We start from the raw sequence: 20,026 nt of genomic DNA on the forward strand, positions 1-20,026 counted from the left end.
ACTCACTTTATTGAAATGGCACTGATAATCTGAGAGATTAGAACAATAAAGGACCGGAATGCTACATTTAATATGTTTCTGTCTATCCTGGCTCCAAACACTAAGCTCTGCCAATGATATTACCGTGCATAAATCACGCACCTGTTGTAACTCGTGCTGTACGACACTCATCTATTTGTTATTTTTCTGAGAGTTATATATTGTGAACATTTGACCACGGTAATTTACTATATAAACATAGTTTATACCATTTGCCGTAACATTATACTATATAGTCAGAAATATATAAAAAGTCTTTTACCTTTTAATTCGGATTTTAAGTTAATGGTGTGTTTTGCGTGCTATTCTAATTCACTGGGCTTGACATATGCCGAGACTACGTAAATTACCTCAGTGATAAATTAAACGTTGATACATTTTTCCTTTTATAATTTCTAAGACGGCAATGACTATGTCAACAAGTGAATGTTTACATAAGGTTAATATTGTTGGAAACATTTCATATGAAGAAAAAGACTGGATTTTCTAGCAATTAATAAACAAGCTCCTGGTACAAAGTTTATCACTAAATCAATAAACATTAGGGAAAATGCAATAAAATATATTAAATTTGAGAGGAGTATTTTATTTAGCTAATAAATATTATGTAGTCTTCATAAGCTACTGACAGGGCGAATATAAAATTCATACTTAGTAAAATTAATTAGTAATTGATTAGACAGAAAATAATATGAATTAGTTTTTGGACGTCTGTGATTTTGAGAATAACGTGCGAAATAGACCACTTACAAGGAAATGACGTCAAGGTATACCTTATAGACAGTTCTGTGTTATTATTTATGAAGTACCTTAATTTCAAGCGACCATCATTGTTCACTTACTCTTTGTGGTATGTCCTTTCAAGGAATAATAATTCTAAGATATTCAATTTCCCTCGATTCTGATTCATTTATTTAATGAACCAGAACGATGCTGACATGCTTTTTCTTTCTTTCTTAATTTTATTAAAAATAATTAAAGGAATATAAAATTACCTTTTCTCGTGGTATAGACAATGGTAGAATCAAGTATTGTGCGTTGGGAAACTCTGGTAACAGCGTTCCGGTCTTCGAACTTAGAGTATACTTCCTCGTAAAGCCTCCCTAAAATCAATTCAGTATTTACATACAGTAACCGTTTTGATAAATATTATACAATGCTGTAAAATAATGGCAATATTGGATGCAATTGTTTATTCATGATAATTATTTCTATTTTATGTAAAACTGGTAGACATTTTTATCCAGTAATAAAAAATTGTAGAATTCAAAAAATATAAATCTCTGACACATGTTTTCAGTTTTATTTGCTTATGCTGTTTGAGAAAGAAACACCATTGTTGCTTATGTAAAAAAAACATAACATTGAAATACGTTTTGAAACAGTAAAACAGGATTAATTTGAGTCTATTAATGAATTTATGAATCACACAAAGATTCCGACCAAAAACTGGATAAACCATACGACTGCCTGTGTCAATATTTGACTTTTCTTGAAAACGTCAAGTTTGCTTTCAACAATTTTGCAATGCTATTTGCAACATACATTTCTATGTATGAAACACTGAGTGTGGTGTTTTTATTTTTTTATTTTTGGACAAAAAAAGACTTTATCAACGGAAAGGACATATATTCAACATTTTCAGATGCAAACAGATATGCATGCGAATTCATTTAACAAATGACATATAATTACAATGTGTACTTGTAAGAGAAGCTTAAATGGCGTTTTTCAGACATTATAGGGAAACATTTTACACGAGTCTTAACATCATCAGTGAGTCTGGTCCGAGTCTATTATAATCACTAACATCATTAAGTAGCATTTATAAAACACTGGTGTCAAAAGCATACCTCTGTTGATGGCGACAAGGTAGTAAGTATAGAGGATTAAGAAAGTGATACTAAGATTAATGATAAAACACTGAGATAAATAATCATCCCATCTTAACATTGTAAATAAAGATGAAGAAATAAATTTGTATAATGTAAACACTGATAAAATGAATTTCTAATGGAATAAATGCATCCGTGATGTTTGTTGGATGAGTGAATTTCAATTAAGGAAGTATAAAATAAATATATCATGATGTATGACTTCTCAATTATAAATGCTACCAGATTCATTTTATCTTTAAATTGATACAAACTTGACAGTATATGTATATGATATTTACTCTTTTGTAGTGTCTTTACAAAATATATATAAAATTAAAGACAGTCTAAAATAAATATCTCTATATAAATATCAAATATATCATTTCTCATGTCTAAATGCTACCAGCTTCATTTTATCTCTAGATTGATATAATTTATAAACTTGACAGCACATGTATATGATATTTACTTTTTTGTAGTGTCTTTAAAAAATATATAAAATTTACATAAAATAATGACATATTTAAAGGTTTACGATGATGTAATCTCTTTTAACGTACTGATACCAATATACCATAATTTAACTCCATACTTGTAAGCAGGTCTGTCTTAATATCATTTTATTAAAAATTATTTAATATCTTTGAGGTGGTCACTTTATTTGAAAGGTAACATTCAATCTATATATATGGTGACTGCCGTTTAGATTTACATTATATTAGTTGTCTATTGTTAATTCATGCTTTCTTACTGTCGGTGTTCTTGTATGTATTTCATTCTCATTCACGAAACGTCTTATAACATAAAATCCGGACAATAAATCAGAACTAGACATAAGGGAAATATAATAGTCCTTAATTCAAACTAATTTTCCAAATTTTATAACTCAATTATATTTTATTATTAACAGCAAATTTTAATGAAATAATATCCGAATATAGCTATCAATATGATGTTATCATTGTGAATTACCACAACGCCATTACATCATAATCTTCTCTTCTAAGGCCTTCTAAAAACTACAGAACTAAATTAAAAGAACGATAAAACATTGAGTTTTAACTCAAATCGAGAATAAAAGATTGAAGTTACGCCTTACCTCATTTTTCAGCTTGCATCCTGAAAACCTGAAGAAAAAAACACAACATTTAAAATATATTGAACAATAAAAAAAAAATACAAATAAAATACCGCCAACATTTAGTTACACCAATATTTTCATATTTATATCAATCTTCAAATGTCAATAACCTGGAAATGACCTTCTTTGATGAGTTTTCCCTATTAACATAATTTCATAAGTAAAATGACCTTCTTTGATGAGTTTTCCCTATTAACATAATTTCATAAGTAAAATGACCTTCTTTGATGAGTTTTCCCTATTAACATAATTTCATAAGTAAAATGACCTTCTTTGATGAGTTTTCCCTACTAACATAATTTCATAAGTAAAATGACCTTCTTTGATGAGTTTTCCCTATTAACATAATTTCATAAGTAAAATGACCTTCTTTGATGAGTTTTCCCTATTAACATAATTTCATAAGTAAAATGACCTTCTTTGATGAGTTTTCCCTATTAACATAATTTCATAAGTAAAATGACCTTCTTTGATGAGTTTTCCCTATTAACATAATTTCATAAGTAAAATGACCTTCTTTGATGAGTTTTCCCTATTAACATAATTTCATAAGTAATAGTCATGATGATTGTTGATGTGAGTATGATTCTGTATCGATATCCATGTGTTAAACAATCATGGAATCAAATTTGACAGAAATAGTGTGAAGAAAAATCACAAAAAAATACTGAACTCCGAGAAGAATTCCAAACAGAAAGTCCCTATTCAAATGGCAAAATCAAAAGCTCAAACATATCAAACAAATGGATAACAACTGTCATATTCTATGTACAGGCATTTTCTCATGTATAAAATGGTGGATTAAATCTGGTTTTATAGCTAGTTAAACCTCTCACTTGTATGACAATCGCATCAAGTGTTTGAGAACATGGATTAGCAGTATTTATAATGAATGGTTATTGAAGAAGGGACATTCTAGTATATATTTTCACAATAAAGTATAAATGGTAATATTTCTCTTCAACAAGACAAGTTACGTCCTGCATATACTGTAAACCAGAAATTGTTGCGATTTTTTTTTAATATATATATTATTTAATACATATATTACGAATTACGAATTATGCGACTAGGTAAGGATTGTAATAATAAGAACTCTCATTATGATATCAGATGCATAAATCAGTATTCAAATTTTTTCACAAATAGCTACAAATAAATCTCAAATTTTGTCCATTCTTCAAAAATCGCCATTATATATAAATGCATGCAAACATTTCTGAGTAAACAGTAATTTAATGCGTGTTCTGTTTTTCGCACATATTTTCTGATAAAGTTTAACAGATTAGTACATTACTAGTATTGCAATGTTATCAAATTAGGCGCCAACTTTTATATTTATGATGCATGAATACGAATAACATTGTTTGGTTTGGGCAATATATTGTCATGCTTAAAAATGGAAAATAAATCACAAAACGATTTTTTTTTACTGTCTAATTTTGAAACTATCCCATTTGACAAGCTTTTGATTTAATGTTACCGTTATTATACTCAGTAGAACACAGTTAAATATATTTCCAATAAGACCCGTAAACATAAACAATGACTATCTAGGTTAACCATGAAAGATATGATACAGGCTCAACGGACAATTCCTTCTTTATCTAGTAAATAAATATAATAAGATTTATGTCGACAAATATACATTGGTGGAAGCTCTTAATCAGGGCTGCCCGATAAGGTCCATTCTCTGTGTATACATTTATACCAGAGCGTATTTCAATTATCACCAAAACCTTATGTAGCGAAGATAAAGTTGGGTCATAGCCGTATTATTTGGTTTTAAGGCATTTATAAGCTGTTTCATCAGGTCAACAATAGCCAACGTCGAAGTTTGATAAGCCAGACATCCAAAGCAAACGTTTAATCAAATAATTTAATACTTCATCATAGAAATGTATTGAAGTTTTGTAAACGTGGAAGATAAATTGGAATAAACCAGATGTAGCTCTATTGGTTCTTTTGTTCTGATATTAAAGTAACAGGTTTGATACTATCATGTTATATCATAAATTATGCAGCTTGTTCGCTGTGGATTTAATTTATAGAATAAATTATCGACTCGTATGAACTTCATATATCATATAGAGCCCTTCCATTGAGTCATGAGAAAAAAATATTGAAATAACCAAAACATCTTTTCGTTAACTTCCGCAACAGGTCATTTAAAAAATGATTTTAGTGTTAGAGGAATGAAAATATAAATGTGTGTTTTTTACACTCCGCTCATCGATGGTAGTGTGCATTATGTTTTCAAGTCAGCTTTCCCGTCACTCCGTCCTGTAACACTGGTTGAATATTTGTGTCTTCGTCACTTCAACTTGAAACTTAGTTCACATGTTCATAATAATGTAAAATTTTGAAAATATGTCAAATGGGTGTTTTGACCAAGATTTTGTGGCATACTGAACATACAAATGTGACATTGTGAATTCTTCTAGTGTTTTTTAACTTGTTGAATTTTTCTTTCAGTTAATCCTTAATTTTGAATTATGATTTGTTTAGGGAGAAACCTGATCTTGTTAGATTTTTCAAAGATAAAACTTGCTGAATTTTTGGATTAATTCATAACTCTATATAGGTGTAGCGATAGTTTATCAGAATTGATTACGTTTTTAATGTTGGACCAAAAGTATTTCAATTACTTCTTCAAAATGGGTTTATTAAATATATGTAAACCACTTATGTTATAACTTTGATCAAATTTTACATAACTTGAACACCTGCAGTTTTACAACCAGACAAAAAATATCTAAATGAGCTGTCAAAAAATTGTTTGACACTGTGAATGTTCTTCAGAAGTGATTATAAATCTGCTAAAACAAATTAGAAATCCAGTAATAATCTTATAAAGCTGTAAATTTTTACCAAAGAGGTTAACCTGCATGTACAAACGTATAAATAAAGTATAATAGGTTGTTAACTGAATATTCGTGTCTAATTGTTCATTTTCTCCGTACAAATATTAGATAGATGCTCTTATTAGTGTTTCTTTTGATTTTTAAAACCACTTCTTATAAACTTAATAGAAAAATAGTTTACACTAAGAAATAAATTTACAACTGTAAATATAATATTAAAATAAGTGTTTGAAATAACGCCTTTAAGTGACTTTAAACAAGTTTTCTGTTGATATAAACACCCTCGAAAAGAACGTATTTTACATGTATGTGCAATAAATAAATAAAATTCTCTTGTTTATTTTTTCACTTAAAAAGCGTTATGTAATGCTAGGGTTAACACCTCTGCTGTGAAAATACTGCCTACAGTTCAAATGCCTTTTATTATTTTTGAATTACCTCACAGCTTTTAAACGAGGTTCATAACCAGTAAACATTACAATATACTATATCATGTTAATACTTTCTTCAAAAACGCGTTAGCCTTGTGTTTTAAATCTACTGTATATAACGTAATCTGTAAAGACTGTCAAAGACAAAATCTTCAGTCATATCTAACTGTATTTAGAGCTTTAATATGAACGATGACAAAGTATTTTAAGTTGAGTTTCAAATGATCAGCTCATAATGTGAACTATGGACAAACAAGAATCATTGCAATTGCATTAGATTTAGAAAAAAATACAGTTATAAATTGACATTAAAACAATGAATTCGTCAATTGTATACGAAAACATTAAATAAGGAGATGTGGTATGTTTGCCAATGAGACATCTTCCAGTAGAGTTTATATGACGTTGATGCAAGGAATTTTAGGTTTCTGTACATAAACGTTTCTTGATAATGATGAAAAAAGAGTACTTACCGAGTTAACCCCTTCCCTGTGTACACTGAATGGTAATACTGGCTTGTCTCTCGAATACCTATTCCATAATAATGATATCTGAAATAGAAAAATAAATGTACTTTATACTGTCTTAATTTATTTCAGGAGAAAGGGGTTGGGGATAACACATTTTTAGATTAAACAAAAAGGAGAAATAAACTTAAAACAACCTAGCACCAAAAGACCTTCAATTGATAAAAAGAATAAAAGACACAAAGCCAGCTAATTACGAGGGAGGGATAGCTTCATGGAAAGAAGGATCTAACAACACCAACTCCACTCAAAACTGGGGGTCACTATATTTGCATGACGATTTGGTGATAGCGTTATAAAGATGTAAAAATAATTCATGAAAAGTTATACTAATATAAAAATTTGTAAAATACCAGTCTTAAATATTCATTTGAGGTTTATAAATGAATCAGACATTAACCTGTGAACTGTCTTGATTGTTTTTCCGTCTGTACTCTTTATATAAAGAATATTCTTGTATCGATTCATGAAGGAAATGTGGATAGATTCGGTCTACAGACATAAATAGGTGTCGTTTGCCTATCTTCCTGTGACAACTAGTTCATACATATTCAGATTAAAAAAATGGCAGAATAATAAAACTTACTTTGAGTGTCCTCGTGTACCAAGTCGTCTTGTTGTTAGATGTGGAAACTTCTGTCGTATTGTCTAAAATAATGAAGAGAAACAGAACATATATTTTTACTACATTTACAATAATCTTAAAAGATAAATGATCAAATGAGAAATGTTTGTATATTATAAAATTATTATTGGCATTCGATTTCTTTTTATATCTAGTGAAGATTTATTATTACTAAAACTAAAGTAATACCTTTCCAAAAGTAGCTGCACATGCTGGCTCTAATGTTTCCTTTCTACAGAAGTCTAAATAATGTGCATACAGTATACATCTAGGTAAGCATACTCCTTCACAGATACAATAGTTCTCTTCTAACCTACAAAATAGTCAATAATTAAAAATGAAACAACCTACACTTTTTTTTATACATACTAAAAATTAAAGTTCATCTAAACTATGGAAGAAATCTAAAGAAAAAACTGATGCAACTTTTACATGAAAAAAAGGTTTACGTTGAATCAAATTAAGTTTCTTTTTCCGTCTGAACAAAAAGGGAGAATTCTGAGCAACTTGCTAGAGGAGTTTAACTAAATGTCTGTTTCAAACTGGATACATAAACATTTTTTTTCATTTCATTATGTATCTTTTTGTTATTTATTTTTGCAAAACATTAATTTCAACTTTTATAAGACTTACAGAATGAATTAATGAAAAAAAAACAACGAGGCGCATTAAAATAAAGGAGGAAAAAGGGAGCAACAATTGAAAACTACCATGAGTACCATACAGACTATTTAAAATAAATCGAACAGAAGAAAGACTAAAATGGCATGTTTTTTTCTTGTGTCTGTCCGTTCGGATTAAATCCTGCATTCATCAAATAATACAAGGTACTTTAAATCGGAAATCTTTATCGGTAGAGGAAAGAGTTCGGTATTAAATATTCCTTAATCAAAAGTAAACGTTTTACTTGTGATAGATTTATTGATCTGATAATCAAGAATGTCCAGTAAGATTTGATAAAATAGAAAGAAATGTTGGCTTATTAAATAGAATATATCTTCTTAAGGTGCGTGTCCAAACAAGGACGATTTTAATCACCAAAATTTGACAGATTCCATTTATAAATTATTAGCGAAAAACAGTTTTGAATTTTCAACACGAAGGTTTATACAAAACAAACTTATTTTGATATCAATATTGATTAATTTTTGATAATGTGTTATATAAAAGAAACATTCGTGCATTAATATTGATAGGAAAAAGCAGTGGTCTGTGTCGATAATGTATAAAACTATGTGGTTTTATTGTCTTTTACGCTAATTTATGTTCACAATGACACTTGCAAGAGAGAAAGAGGCAGCACAATATTATCAAAAAGAAAAGATATGATGTATGATCATGTATCCATTCATGTCACAAAATCAGTATGTGCAGAGCAAAAATAGTCGTCCTAAAACATTATGACTATAAAGATGTGCATTTATAATGTGCATATAAAATGCAAAACGCTTTCAAAATTATGTTTATATTATGTAGTGATTTTGACCACTACAGTCATGTAATCTCTCATTCTTATGGCACAATTATTGATAATTTGTGTTTATTTTCTTAACTTTAGAGCTATAGTTTGTGGTGAAGAATAAACTTGAACCAAGCAATGCAATTAACTTGGAAGTATATATTTGATGTATAACGATTATTCTCATATTTTGGATGACATTTGTTTTTCTTTGTTTATCTTTACATTATTTTAAAATAAAAATAAAAAGATTTGATTCAGATCCACCTTACTGAATGTATTTAACTATTTGAGTAAAATGTGTGCATTGTCAAAACACTAAACACAGAGTAAATAATTTATGAACTATTCAGTTCTTCGTTAATTCATTCATTCATTTATTGTCATATTGATATCAAATATTTATATGTTTACAAACTACATTGTAAATTTGTTTCAATTGACAAACACTTCACACCATCGACATCTTTGCTAAGGAACAAACTGTGGTCATTCCATAGTTTCGAGGAAATCCAAATGTTTCGTTTCTATGTTTTGTTAAAGTTTATAGTCAATGATAGTAGTTGGCTATAAATACTTCTCAAGTCAAGTCCTAATGTGTGAATTACAATTAAATGAGTCTTTAAGTCGTCCGGGATTACCATTCACTTAGCATAACACTTGTGTTTGAATAGGAAGGGATAGTTGCATAAAATGACTGTCTTCAAAGTTGCATTGGGATTACATTGTTGTTTGTTTAGATGCCAATACATGTTATTACACATAGTTGTCTCCGGTTTTTGTAGACAATGAATTCGCGCAATTATTTCAAGGTCAACATTACATGTTTTCCGTGGATGTTATTCCTAATAAAATGTGGAAGTTTTTATTTGCTCTCCAAGAAATAGTACATATCATTGAAGCTGTTGTTGTGCACTATTTTATGTGGACGATACATGAAATACAGATTTACCGTTGTGATCATATTTAGGTAACATTTCTGTCGATATGATTTTATTTTTATTCATTAAAGGAAAAGATGAGAAATAGCATTTTGGATCATTAAATGAAGTCCCTACACACACTTGACTCAAACCAAGGCTATATGGAACAACACAGAGTTTTCTTCGTCTGAAACGCCAAACGCGGGCCTTCAGAAAAGGGCGAAAGTTTATGTTTGGTGGCTCAGTAAAGACAGTAGCCTTTACCATTCTTTTGTTACATTTCAACTTTTATTTGGTATGACATAGTTTTTTTAGGATTCGAAAAAACCTACATACGTTGGTTAGTAGGTCAAATCATGGTTATACCCTACTGTGAGTCTGAATCAAATGGTAAAACTTTAAATCACGTTACTTTATTTTGTGCAATATCATCTTTTATGTAATATTTCTTTTGTATATTGATTATATGTTGTATAAATCAGTAAGATAGCATATTTGTGTACACCATATGCACTATCTATTATCAACACACATGTAACATGTACGAATATACCTTCGTTAATTATGATTATAGCATGTTCCCGTGTCATTTGCCATCTTTTTGTTAAACTTTTCAAAGGAATAGTGTATTTGTAGCGGACTTTGCATGATCTAGTCAAACGATTGGAGGAAAGATAAGAAAGAATTTATGTGACAATGTATAAAGTTATGTCAAATACTCCACTCGTGCAGAATTAGCACCTTTGTGTGATTTGGTTTGCAGCTAATCTGAAACTTCATGTGATTTATGTTTTATTTTCTGTTCCTTTAAGTTTAACTACCACCAGTGCAGTACTTTATTCGGTCTATTTATGAGTCGTCAAACATTGGTTTGAAGTAACCAAAGAAAATAACTTGATGTAACCACAAACAATTACATAACACAACCATAATAACAGAATATGAACAAAAAATAACTTGATGTAACCACAAACAATTACATAACACAACCATAATAACAGAATATGAACAAAAAATAACTTGATGTAACCACAAACAATTACATAACACAACCATAATAACAGAATATGAACAGAAAATAACTTGATGTAACCACAAACAATTACATAACACAACCATAATAACAGAATATGAACAAAAAATAACTTCATGTAACCACAAACAATTACATAACACAACCATAATAACAGAATATGAACAAAAAATAACTTGATGTAACTACAAACAATAACATAACACAACCATAATAACAGAATATGAACAGAAAATAACTTGATGTAACCACAAACAATTACATAACACAACCATAATAACAGAATATGAACAAAAAATAACTTGATGTAACCACAAACAATTACATAACACAACCATAATAACAGAATATGAACAGAAAATAACTTGATGTAACCACAAACAATTACATAACACAACCATAATAACAGAATATGAACAGAAAATAACTTGATGTAACCACAAACAATTACATAACACAACCATAATAACAGAATATGAACAGAAAATAACTTGATGTAACCACAAACAATTACATAACACAACCATAATAACAGAATATGAACAAAAAATAACTTGAAATAAACAACAGGAAATAACAACATGTAATACAGGAAGAACCACAGATAATAACAGCAAATAACAATATACAAAAACAGCAAATAACAAATAAGAAAGACAATAACAGGAAATAACGAAAGACAACAACTTGAAATAACCACAGACAACAACTTGAAATAACCACAAGAAATAACAAGACAATATAAGTGAAATGACCGCACTGATACAATAACATGGAAAAACAGAAAATAACTGAGAATAACTACAGACAGTTAAAGGAAATAAACCACAGACTTTCTAATGATAAAACCACAAACAATGACCACAGACAATAACTTGGAATAACCATTTACAGTTAACGCAAATAACCACATATCATAACAAGAAATAACTCAAAACAAATACTAGATAAACCACAGACAATAACAAGAATTTACCACAGACCATTACAGGAAAATACCACAGAAAATAACCGGAAATAACCAGACAATAACTGGGAACAACCGTAGAAAATAACCGGGAATAACCACAGACATTAAAAGGAAATAACAACAGACATCATCAGAAAATAACAGACTATAACTGGGAATAGATGAAGAAAAAAATAATATAAGTAACCAATGCAAATTACCAGATGATAGTAGGAAATAACCAGACAATGTGTAACAGGAAATAACAGGAGACAATCACAGACCTTAATAGGAAATAATGTCAGACAAAAAAACAACACAGAAAATAACAGGAAATAACCACAGCCAATAAACCACAGAAAATAACGAAATAATATAACAGAAATAATCACAGACAATAAGTATATCCAACTAGATATATAAGGCATCTGCACCTAATAGCTTGGAACTCAGAAGCTAATGTCTAAACATGACTAGACATGTACACTGAATATAGACTACACCAAACTGAACACGCACAACATTCAGTGGGTTATATTAACACCTGACAAGACAGGTATATCATTCAGTAGGTAATGTCTATAGTCTATGAAATTCACAGATCAGCAACAGATTCTTTCAAGTATTTTTTAAAGAATAACACTGAATAAAAATCGATGTGCGCACACTTATTAGATCGATTAATCAGATTGAATAAAAGGAAGAGGTCTAATTGTAGACACGAATGACAAGATTATGTAATTTTCCTGTTCGTGTTGAATCTAGTAATAGACGATGTAATTAATGGCTCTTACTCTCTTTTTATATGTCGTTGTGAAGAGCATTCTTCCCTTCAAAATCATGTTTTCATATTGAGCTTGAAATTTTCAGAATAAATGTATGTCAGAAATATTCCAGATAGACATTAAAAGTCATGATAATTATATGTTCTAATTATGGTGTTGTATTATTTAAGATTATATACAATGTATAAGAGGGTGGTAAAGGGTTATTTTCGTGCAACGCTCTCTGCCTTTTTATTTCACGTGTTTTCGTGTTTTGACGTTTCATTTCTCGTTTTCTCGTGTTTGGTTCGACGTGCGTGACTCGTGTTCTCCTTTATTTATTTTCCGTGTTTCGTTTTGGTACTCTTAATTACTCGTGCTTGTCCCACATATGATTAAAAAGTAAACTGGGACTAAATTCAAAGTCAATCCGGGGATTGTATTAAATTATGTGTTCCCCGAATATTTAAATTGCTATCAAATTAACTATAATGAATAATATGGCGGTAAAAGCTCTACAGAGCTTGTTTTGTTATGTGTATAACCGACTTTAAATAAATCTTTTACTAGAACACACCCGCGAAATCGCGGGCATTCAGACCGGAGTTTAAAGTATGTAAAGTGTTGTTGGAAGAATTTTGTAAAATATTGAATGCATGACTGGAGAATTTCAGCAAATGTATCATAAGTCATAGGTTATTGGGGACAGGAAATTTTTTTTTATCCCTCCTTCTTCATTTCCAAAATTCCCAATTTTTGGTTTTCTATCAATTTCAATATGAACATACATTTAGTATGTTATGAACATTCAAGTAAGGAACCTGTAATTTAGTGGTTGTCGTTTGTTTATGTCAGAGACATATAAAAGTATTATATGTCTCTGTTTATGTGTTACATATTTGTTTTTCGTTCATTTTTTGTACATAAATATGTCCGCTAGTTTTCTCGTTTGAATTGTTTTACATCGTCATTTTGGGGCCTTTAAAAGCTGAGTATTCGGTATGGGCTTTGCTCGTTGTTGAAGGCCGTTCGGTGACCTATAGTTATTAATTTCTGTGTCATTTTGGTCTCTTGTGGAGAGTTGTCTCAACATGGCAATCATACCACATCTTTTTTTGTTGTTGTAATAAATGAATTTTGTAAAAGATTTAATGACTGGAGAATTTCAGAAAAGGTATCAAAAGTTCACATGAATAGCTTATCTGTATATTATGAACATTCATTGCTATATAAATAAAGTGTATTTACTTTCAATTCCAAGTTTACTAATCGATCCATGGTGGTCAATTGATATACATGTAGTATACAGACCCTCTCCATTTAATAAACTCTGTGACCGCCGTGGATAGTAAACTTGAAAATGATAGCAGATAGAATTAAAATACACTTTATTCGTAGTATATGTATGTTCAAAGTATACAGAAAAACGCAAACCGGAAGTCTAATCTGACTTAAAATTTCGTCCAATGACGGGACAATATCCGGATGCCTTTTTTCTCGTTTTTCTCCCAAAATAACTCAATCTGAATAATCATATAAATGGATGACAAATGCGACTATGCACTGTACCTATAGGAAACAGAGGCGTGTTGATTAATTTATTGTGGAAAGAAGAGAAGCGACACCCAAAATGAGGTCTTCTCGTTTAATAGTATAGATGCTTATGCTTTATATTTTTCTTTCAAATCAGATGCAACTAGCGGACGCTAAAATGTGACTGCAGGGTCATCATGTCCATTATATAATGACTAGATGATCTCCAAGAACGGTTGATTAATAAATTATTTTACTTTTTTCCATTAATATTTACGATTTTATTTCTCGTGCTTCGTTTTTTCCGATTTTTATTTTCGGTGCAACGTTTTTGCGATTTTTATTTCACGTGTTTCCGTGTTCATGGCCCCCTTTACTACCCTCGTATAATGAGGGGAAAATGGGACCAATTTTTATTTTAAGATTTTGGTGCATGTTGCTATATAACCATTGGCATGGGAACGGTTCAATGTATTACGTTAATCTTGAAATATTTTTCACACTTGTAATAAAGTCTTTGTTGATTCTAAATGAATCTCCAAAAATGTTAATTGTTGTGGAAAAGTATCACCTTAGCAAAGGAAGAAAAAGTGCGTCAACAGTTTAAATTATAAAGTCTTTTTTTATCTGATAGAGATATTCAATCATTCATCATATCGACAATATCAAGAATTTGGACATAGTTTAGCAAAGTCATTCTAAAGAGCAGATTTGTAAATAAAAATCTGTATGCACTTTGTATTTATATTACCATTATCCTTTACTCTACTTATACAAACAAGAATAAAAGACCTTGTTTTAAAATCTTGACATGTTTTAATGGTGAAAATCCAAAAGAATTATACCATAAAAGCTAAAGGTAACTTTGTAGCCATTTTCAAAGACAGAGGTATAGGCTGAATCCTTCCACTTAAATATGAGTGACACTTTATTTACATTGAGATCTCGTCTGAGGCGTGACTTTGATATAGGAACACGTCGGGCCTAGGGATGCAGCGATGTCAGTACGTTTGTATTTTTACAAGTAAGCTCCTTAGAAATAAGGGCATTTAACACAAAAGCCATGTGATGAACATGGATTAAAATCTTAGGATTGTTGTTATGATCTTGTATACCAATTTTACATTTTAATGTCAAAAGATTATATTTTAGTAGAATGTTCAAAGCCTCAATGCAAACATTCGAGACAAAAGTTATTCCGTCAATGAGTATTTCCTTCCTTCCTTTGTCTTTATAAAAACAAATTTATGTGATCCTTGGTTTATGTTGTTTTGGACGTACATTTTTTGTGATACATTATTCGTGGGAATATTCGTTTTGAATTTAATCATAGTTGCAGTCATGGAAGCACGCGTCAGTACGAAGTGTATTTTTTTTTTAGAAAAGACTGCAAATTAAAAGGATGTAAATCCAAAAGCATTAACTATTTCAATGTGTTCTTTTTGATCAACAGGTTTGCAACAAAACACTTCACTAAAGGAAACAAACAGATTATGCTTACTTTCGTTGTTTTGTGTTGCTTTATCAACGTTTTTCCCTCTTTCATTCATAAAACAAACCAATGATTAATTTCCATTAGAAAGAAAACTGATTCAACCATATATTTTTTTTGGCATGTTTTAAATATGCAAACACCAGATTCTTACAAAACTGTATTTATTTACTCCACGATGACCTTCTTGTGAGGTTTCAAGGTCGTTATTATCAAGTTTGTTATCATTGTTTTATCATAGAATTTTTGCAAATTTGATACTTTTCTTATCTGATTATCAAATATTTAAAAGCCTCTTCAAAACGACATAGAATTTTAATATTAATATATCTAATAAACATTTGAAGAAATTGATGAAAACAGACGTTTAAATAATGATAAGCTATCACATTTCTACTACATTCTTATTCCAACAAATCTCGTAATATCTCGTTATCTCTTGCGTTGACAAGACGAAGGTAAAAACATTGAAGAGTTCCACTTGAGATGCGTCATATAAGGAAAGAGTTGTATTTAGTTTTGCACGGTAGTTTAATCTATTCCATCCTAACCAATCAACTTTCGTTTTCTCACTGAAGCTAATCAAATTAAGTTGATAACACGGGCATACAGCATATTGTTGGCAGATTCTTGGTAAACATTTATGACAGATTTATGTATGTGATTACTTAAACAAATATCACCCGCTACGAACAAACTCTTCCTTTTATCCATAAAACTAAAAAAGAAACATAAGGCTTCTTTTTAAAAAAGAGACCAATATTTCTTATGTTTTTCCATAATTTTATTATATAAAACAAAGCAATATTTATATTTCAAGGTTGTCGTGATTGCATGACGTACTTACCAAAGGTACTTATCCACTTAAGAGGTTATTAAATTTTAAATTATATTGTTTTAACTGCTGGCATTAAAACTGCATTGGTGCCAGTCGTTATTATAACAAACATATGAAACCGTTATGAATGCAGCTGTTTAACACTCAAGTAACTTTAAGGTTTCGACACAATATCTAGACTTCTGAGTATACTAAATAAACTCATCAAAGATAGCAGCATCACAATTTTGAAAGCCAGACGCCCGTTTCCTTTACAAAAGACTCGTCAGTGACGCTCGAATAAAAAAAAGTAAAAAAAGTCAAATGGAGTACGAAGTTGAAGATCATACTAGACAACGATTATTACATAAATTCAAACAAAACTGGTACTTTTTTTTTTATATTATTAAGCTTTTTTGTCTTAATTTATTTATAATAGTTGTTAAGAAATAAGCTTAATATGAAACGAGTTTTAGATTAGACTTATTACTGGATCTCATACGTTTTCATTGCTTTAGTTTTCTTCATAGGATTTCTATTGCACTGTCTAGCTTGTAAGCTCTTTCTGCTATTTTGGGTGAAATCAATTCAAATAATAATGACTGGTATATTTAAAACCAGTACAAGCCAAAATACCTTGCCACAAAAATGTGTGTCGCTTTTTTCACCAAATAATAACTTTATTTTGTTGTAATACACGTGTAAATATCCGTATATTCATTGAAATAGTTTTGTTCAGATCTGGGTTTATGTGTGATGCCTCTGTATATTTACACTTTATAACGTGTCTATATATACAAGATTTTTAACCATCTTTAAACAAATATCATTTACAAAAGTGATTTACAATCTGAATAAAAAAGATACAAGTTGCATTATTTTACAAACTAACAGATTATTTGTATTTCATCAAATATCAATTTTTCATCAGAAAAGATCCGATTTTATACAAAAAAAAATATTTCAAAATGAGTCATACACTGTTGAAATTATACATGCATATGTTGTTCCGTCTCAAGTAGGTATACTGTGCACTAAAACAACAGCTGTAAATCAGTGACTTTATACTTCAGTACAAAAGTCAGGCTATTGTCCTCTTACCAAGGTCATGTATTACAGCATTTATGAATTATAACAAAATAAAATGTTTAAGAAGACTGCGTAATCCAATGGTATAAATCATTTACAAAGACAATATAATTTATATTATGTAATAAACAGAAGACGAAGATACATAAGTGAATATCACATACGACGAGAAAGACAAGATTAGCTTATCTGAATCAACTGTGGCAAACAGGCTTCAAAAACAAGATTGATGTGGTCTTCAAGGGAATTACAGATCTCTGGTCTCATTTGATAGTCCTATCCTGTTTGTCAAGAATCGCCTAATCAAACGTTCGATAATTAATATGGGCATTAACTCTTGATCAAAGTTAAATCAAACCGACCTATTTATATGTTTACAATGTAAAAAGATTTAAGAAAATAAAACCTAATTTGGAAAAAAAATGTGCGGACAAAAAGTGTCATGACAATTAAATATTGTGTGAATAAGGTATCATTGTCATTGATAGACTGTTGTTGGTGTTGTTGTGTTTTTGGTTTGCTGAACATGAAGGACATATACATAAACTCGTCATAGGACTTAACTGAGTATGAACGCCAAACGCGCGTTTATATATATAAGACTTATCCTTGACGCTCGAATAAAAAATATAAGAAAGAAGCCAGAATAAAGAACGAATGTGAAGAGAATTTATGGCATACTAAAAAATCAACTTAGTATTTCTAGTCTAATCCAGATATTGTGTATCTGAGAAAAGAATGTTGATTGTGTTAGACATAAAGATTCTATAAACAATGGTCAGAAGTGGCTACTGCTGGTCTGTCTGTTTACATTACTGTGGACATCTTCTGTCGCCATTAACTTATCAGATAACGCTGTAAAACTACAACAGACACTCTGTATTTCTCGTCAATAACCTTACAAATCTTCTTACAAATCATTTCACAAATATTTATAATTTCCCATATTTGTGGGAAGTCCCAGTTTGATGTTACCTCCAACGTAAGAACTTTTTAAAGCAGAAGTGCTAAGAAGTAAATGGGTTGTTTCCTAATTGCTGTATTAATGTGAGCTCTTTTTCAGTATAGTTTCTAAATTAATATTTTTTATGTAAATTAATTGTTTTACTCAATTTTCAAATTTTTCGAAAAAGGGACAGATATTTTTTTTCTTTTCCATTGTTCTTGTGTACATCTGTTCGATCATACGTTTACTTGAAACTGGAACGACTGAATTTCTCCTCGGTTTATTTTTGACACACGGAATCTTTAGTTTTCAGAGAAGACATTTTCTTACTGTTGCTTGTACTTCTTTTGGTTATGGTATCGCAGTTTTTTTTCAAAATCTTTATTTGTATGGTATCACAATTTCTTCAATCAATTATTTTCACTTTCTTCTACTAGTATGTCATCTTCGCTTCTGTTAGTGGACAATATCTTTTTTCTTTGTGTTTCTATTCATTTGATCAAAACAGTTCAATAACTATGTAGAATGACTTATAAATTTTGCATTCGAAACTTTCAACATTATTAGTATTTACGTTTTATTCGAGATGATGTGTCGCCATGCCGTTATCAAATTGTTACAAGTAAGGGAGATAACTTGATAATGTCGTCCGATAACGCCTAATGCCATTTCCTCTTTCTGACATTTTTATTGTAGTTCTTTATCTCTTTTTTACAAGTAAGTTAGATAAAAGGAAATGGAAATTGATTTCGTTATAAGGAGAAGAAAGTTATGGACTAAATTTTGTAATTTGCAACTTTTTTATTGACTTAATCAGTCACCGCTTAAGGATATGTTTACAAAATAAGGGGAAGTGCATAAGGAAGATTATATAGATATTCTGAAGAAGACACGGCGTATATTACTGACTTTGCTTTATAAATAAGAAGATGTGGTATGAGTGCCAACGAGACAACTCTCCATGTTTTGTATGAATAAAATAAAATACTCATGCTATTTAAATCAGTGTTCACAAATACTGCCCTCTATCGGCATAAGTCTGTTCAAAAGTCAAATAAAAAAAATAGCGAACTCCAAGGAAAATTCAAATCGGAACGTCCCTTGTCAAATGGCAAAATCAAAGGCTCAAATACATCGAACACTTGGAAAACAAACAGTCGTGGTTAGAATATATGCCTCAAGGCTGATTTTAATGTTACTGATAATATATAGGTCTTCTGAGATGTATAATGTGTATCACAACAAACTCTTCTTTTCTCCACAATCAGAAAGACCAATGAAACGAATTCATTCAATAATATTCTGCCATAATCTCTAGTCTTAAGACATCTTAATCACACAATCTCATGTGATGACCTCACAACAAACTATTTCATAAGAATTATTAAATATGTATTTTATATGAGAACACCAGGTGTAATATACGGGTACAGGCACGAAATCTAACACACAGAGACTACAAGAAGACATTATGATTGTAGAATTTCAATAAACACTCGAAATCAACTTGTTTTAAT

At 30.0% G+C, this 20,026-nt stretch overlaps 1 protein-coding gene across 2 annotated transcripts in view; it reads right to left on the reverse strand.

Moving 5' to 3' along the window:
• LOC143082314 (DNA-binding protein RFX6-like) overlaps positions 1 to 20,026 on the reverse strand; it is a 74,817-nt gene that overhangs the window by 17,945 nt on the left and 36,846 nt on the right. For both annotated transcript variants that reach the window (XM_076257953.1, XM_076257951.1), the window contains exons 3-7: positions 7,694 to 7,817; positions 7,466 to 7,527; positions 6,826 to 6,903; positions 3,016 to 3,043; positions 1,035 to 1,142 (exon numbers count right to left, since the gene is read on the reverse strand). In XM_076257953.1, the coding sequence (XP_076114068.1) occupies positions 1,035 to 1,142; positions 3,016 to 3,043; positions 6,826 to 6,903; positions 7,466 to 7,527; positions 7,694 to 7,817 (400 nt within the window). The remainder of the gene's footprint in view (positions 1 to 1,034; positions 1,143 to 3,015; positions 3,044 to 6,825; positions 6,904 to 7,465; positions 7,528 to 7,693; positions 7,818 to 20,026) is intronic.

Source organism: Mytilus galloprovincialis, chromosome 7, assembly GCF_965363235.1.
Source record: "Mytilus galloprovincialis chromosome 7, xbMytGall1.hap1.1, whole genome shotgun sequence".
Taxonomy (NCBI): domain Eukaryota; kingdom Metazoa; phylum Mollusca; class Bivalvia; order Mytilida; family Mytilidae; genus Mytilus; species Mytilus galloprovincialis.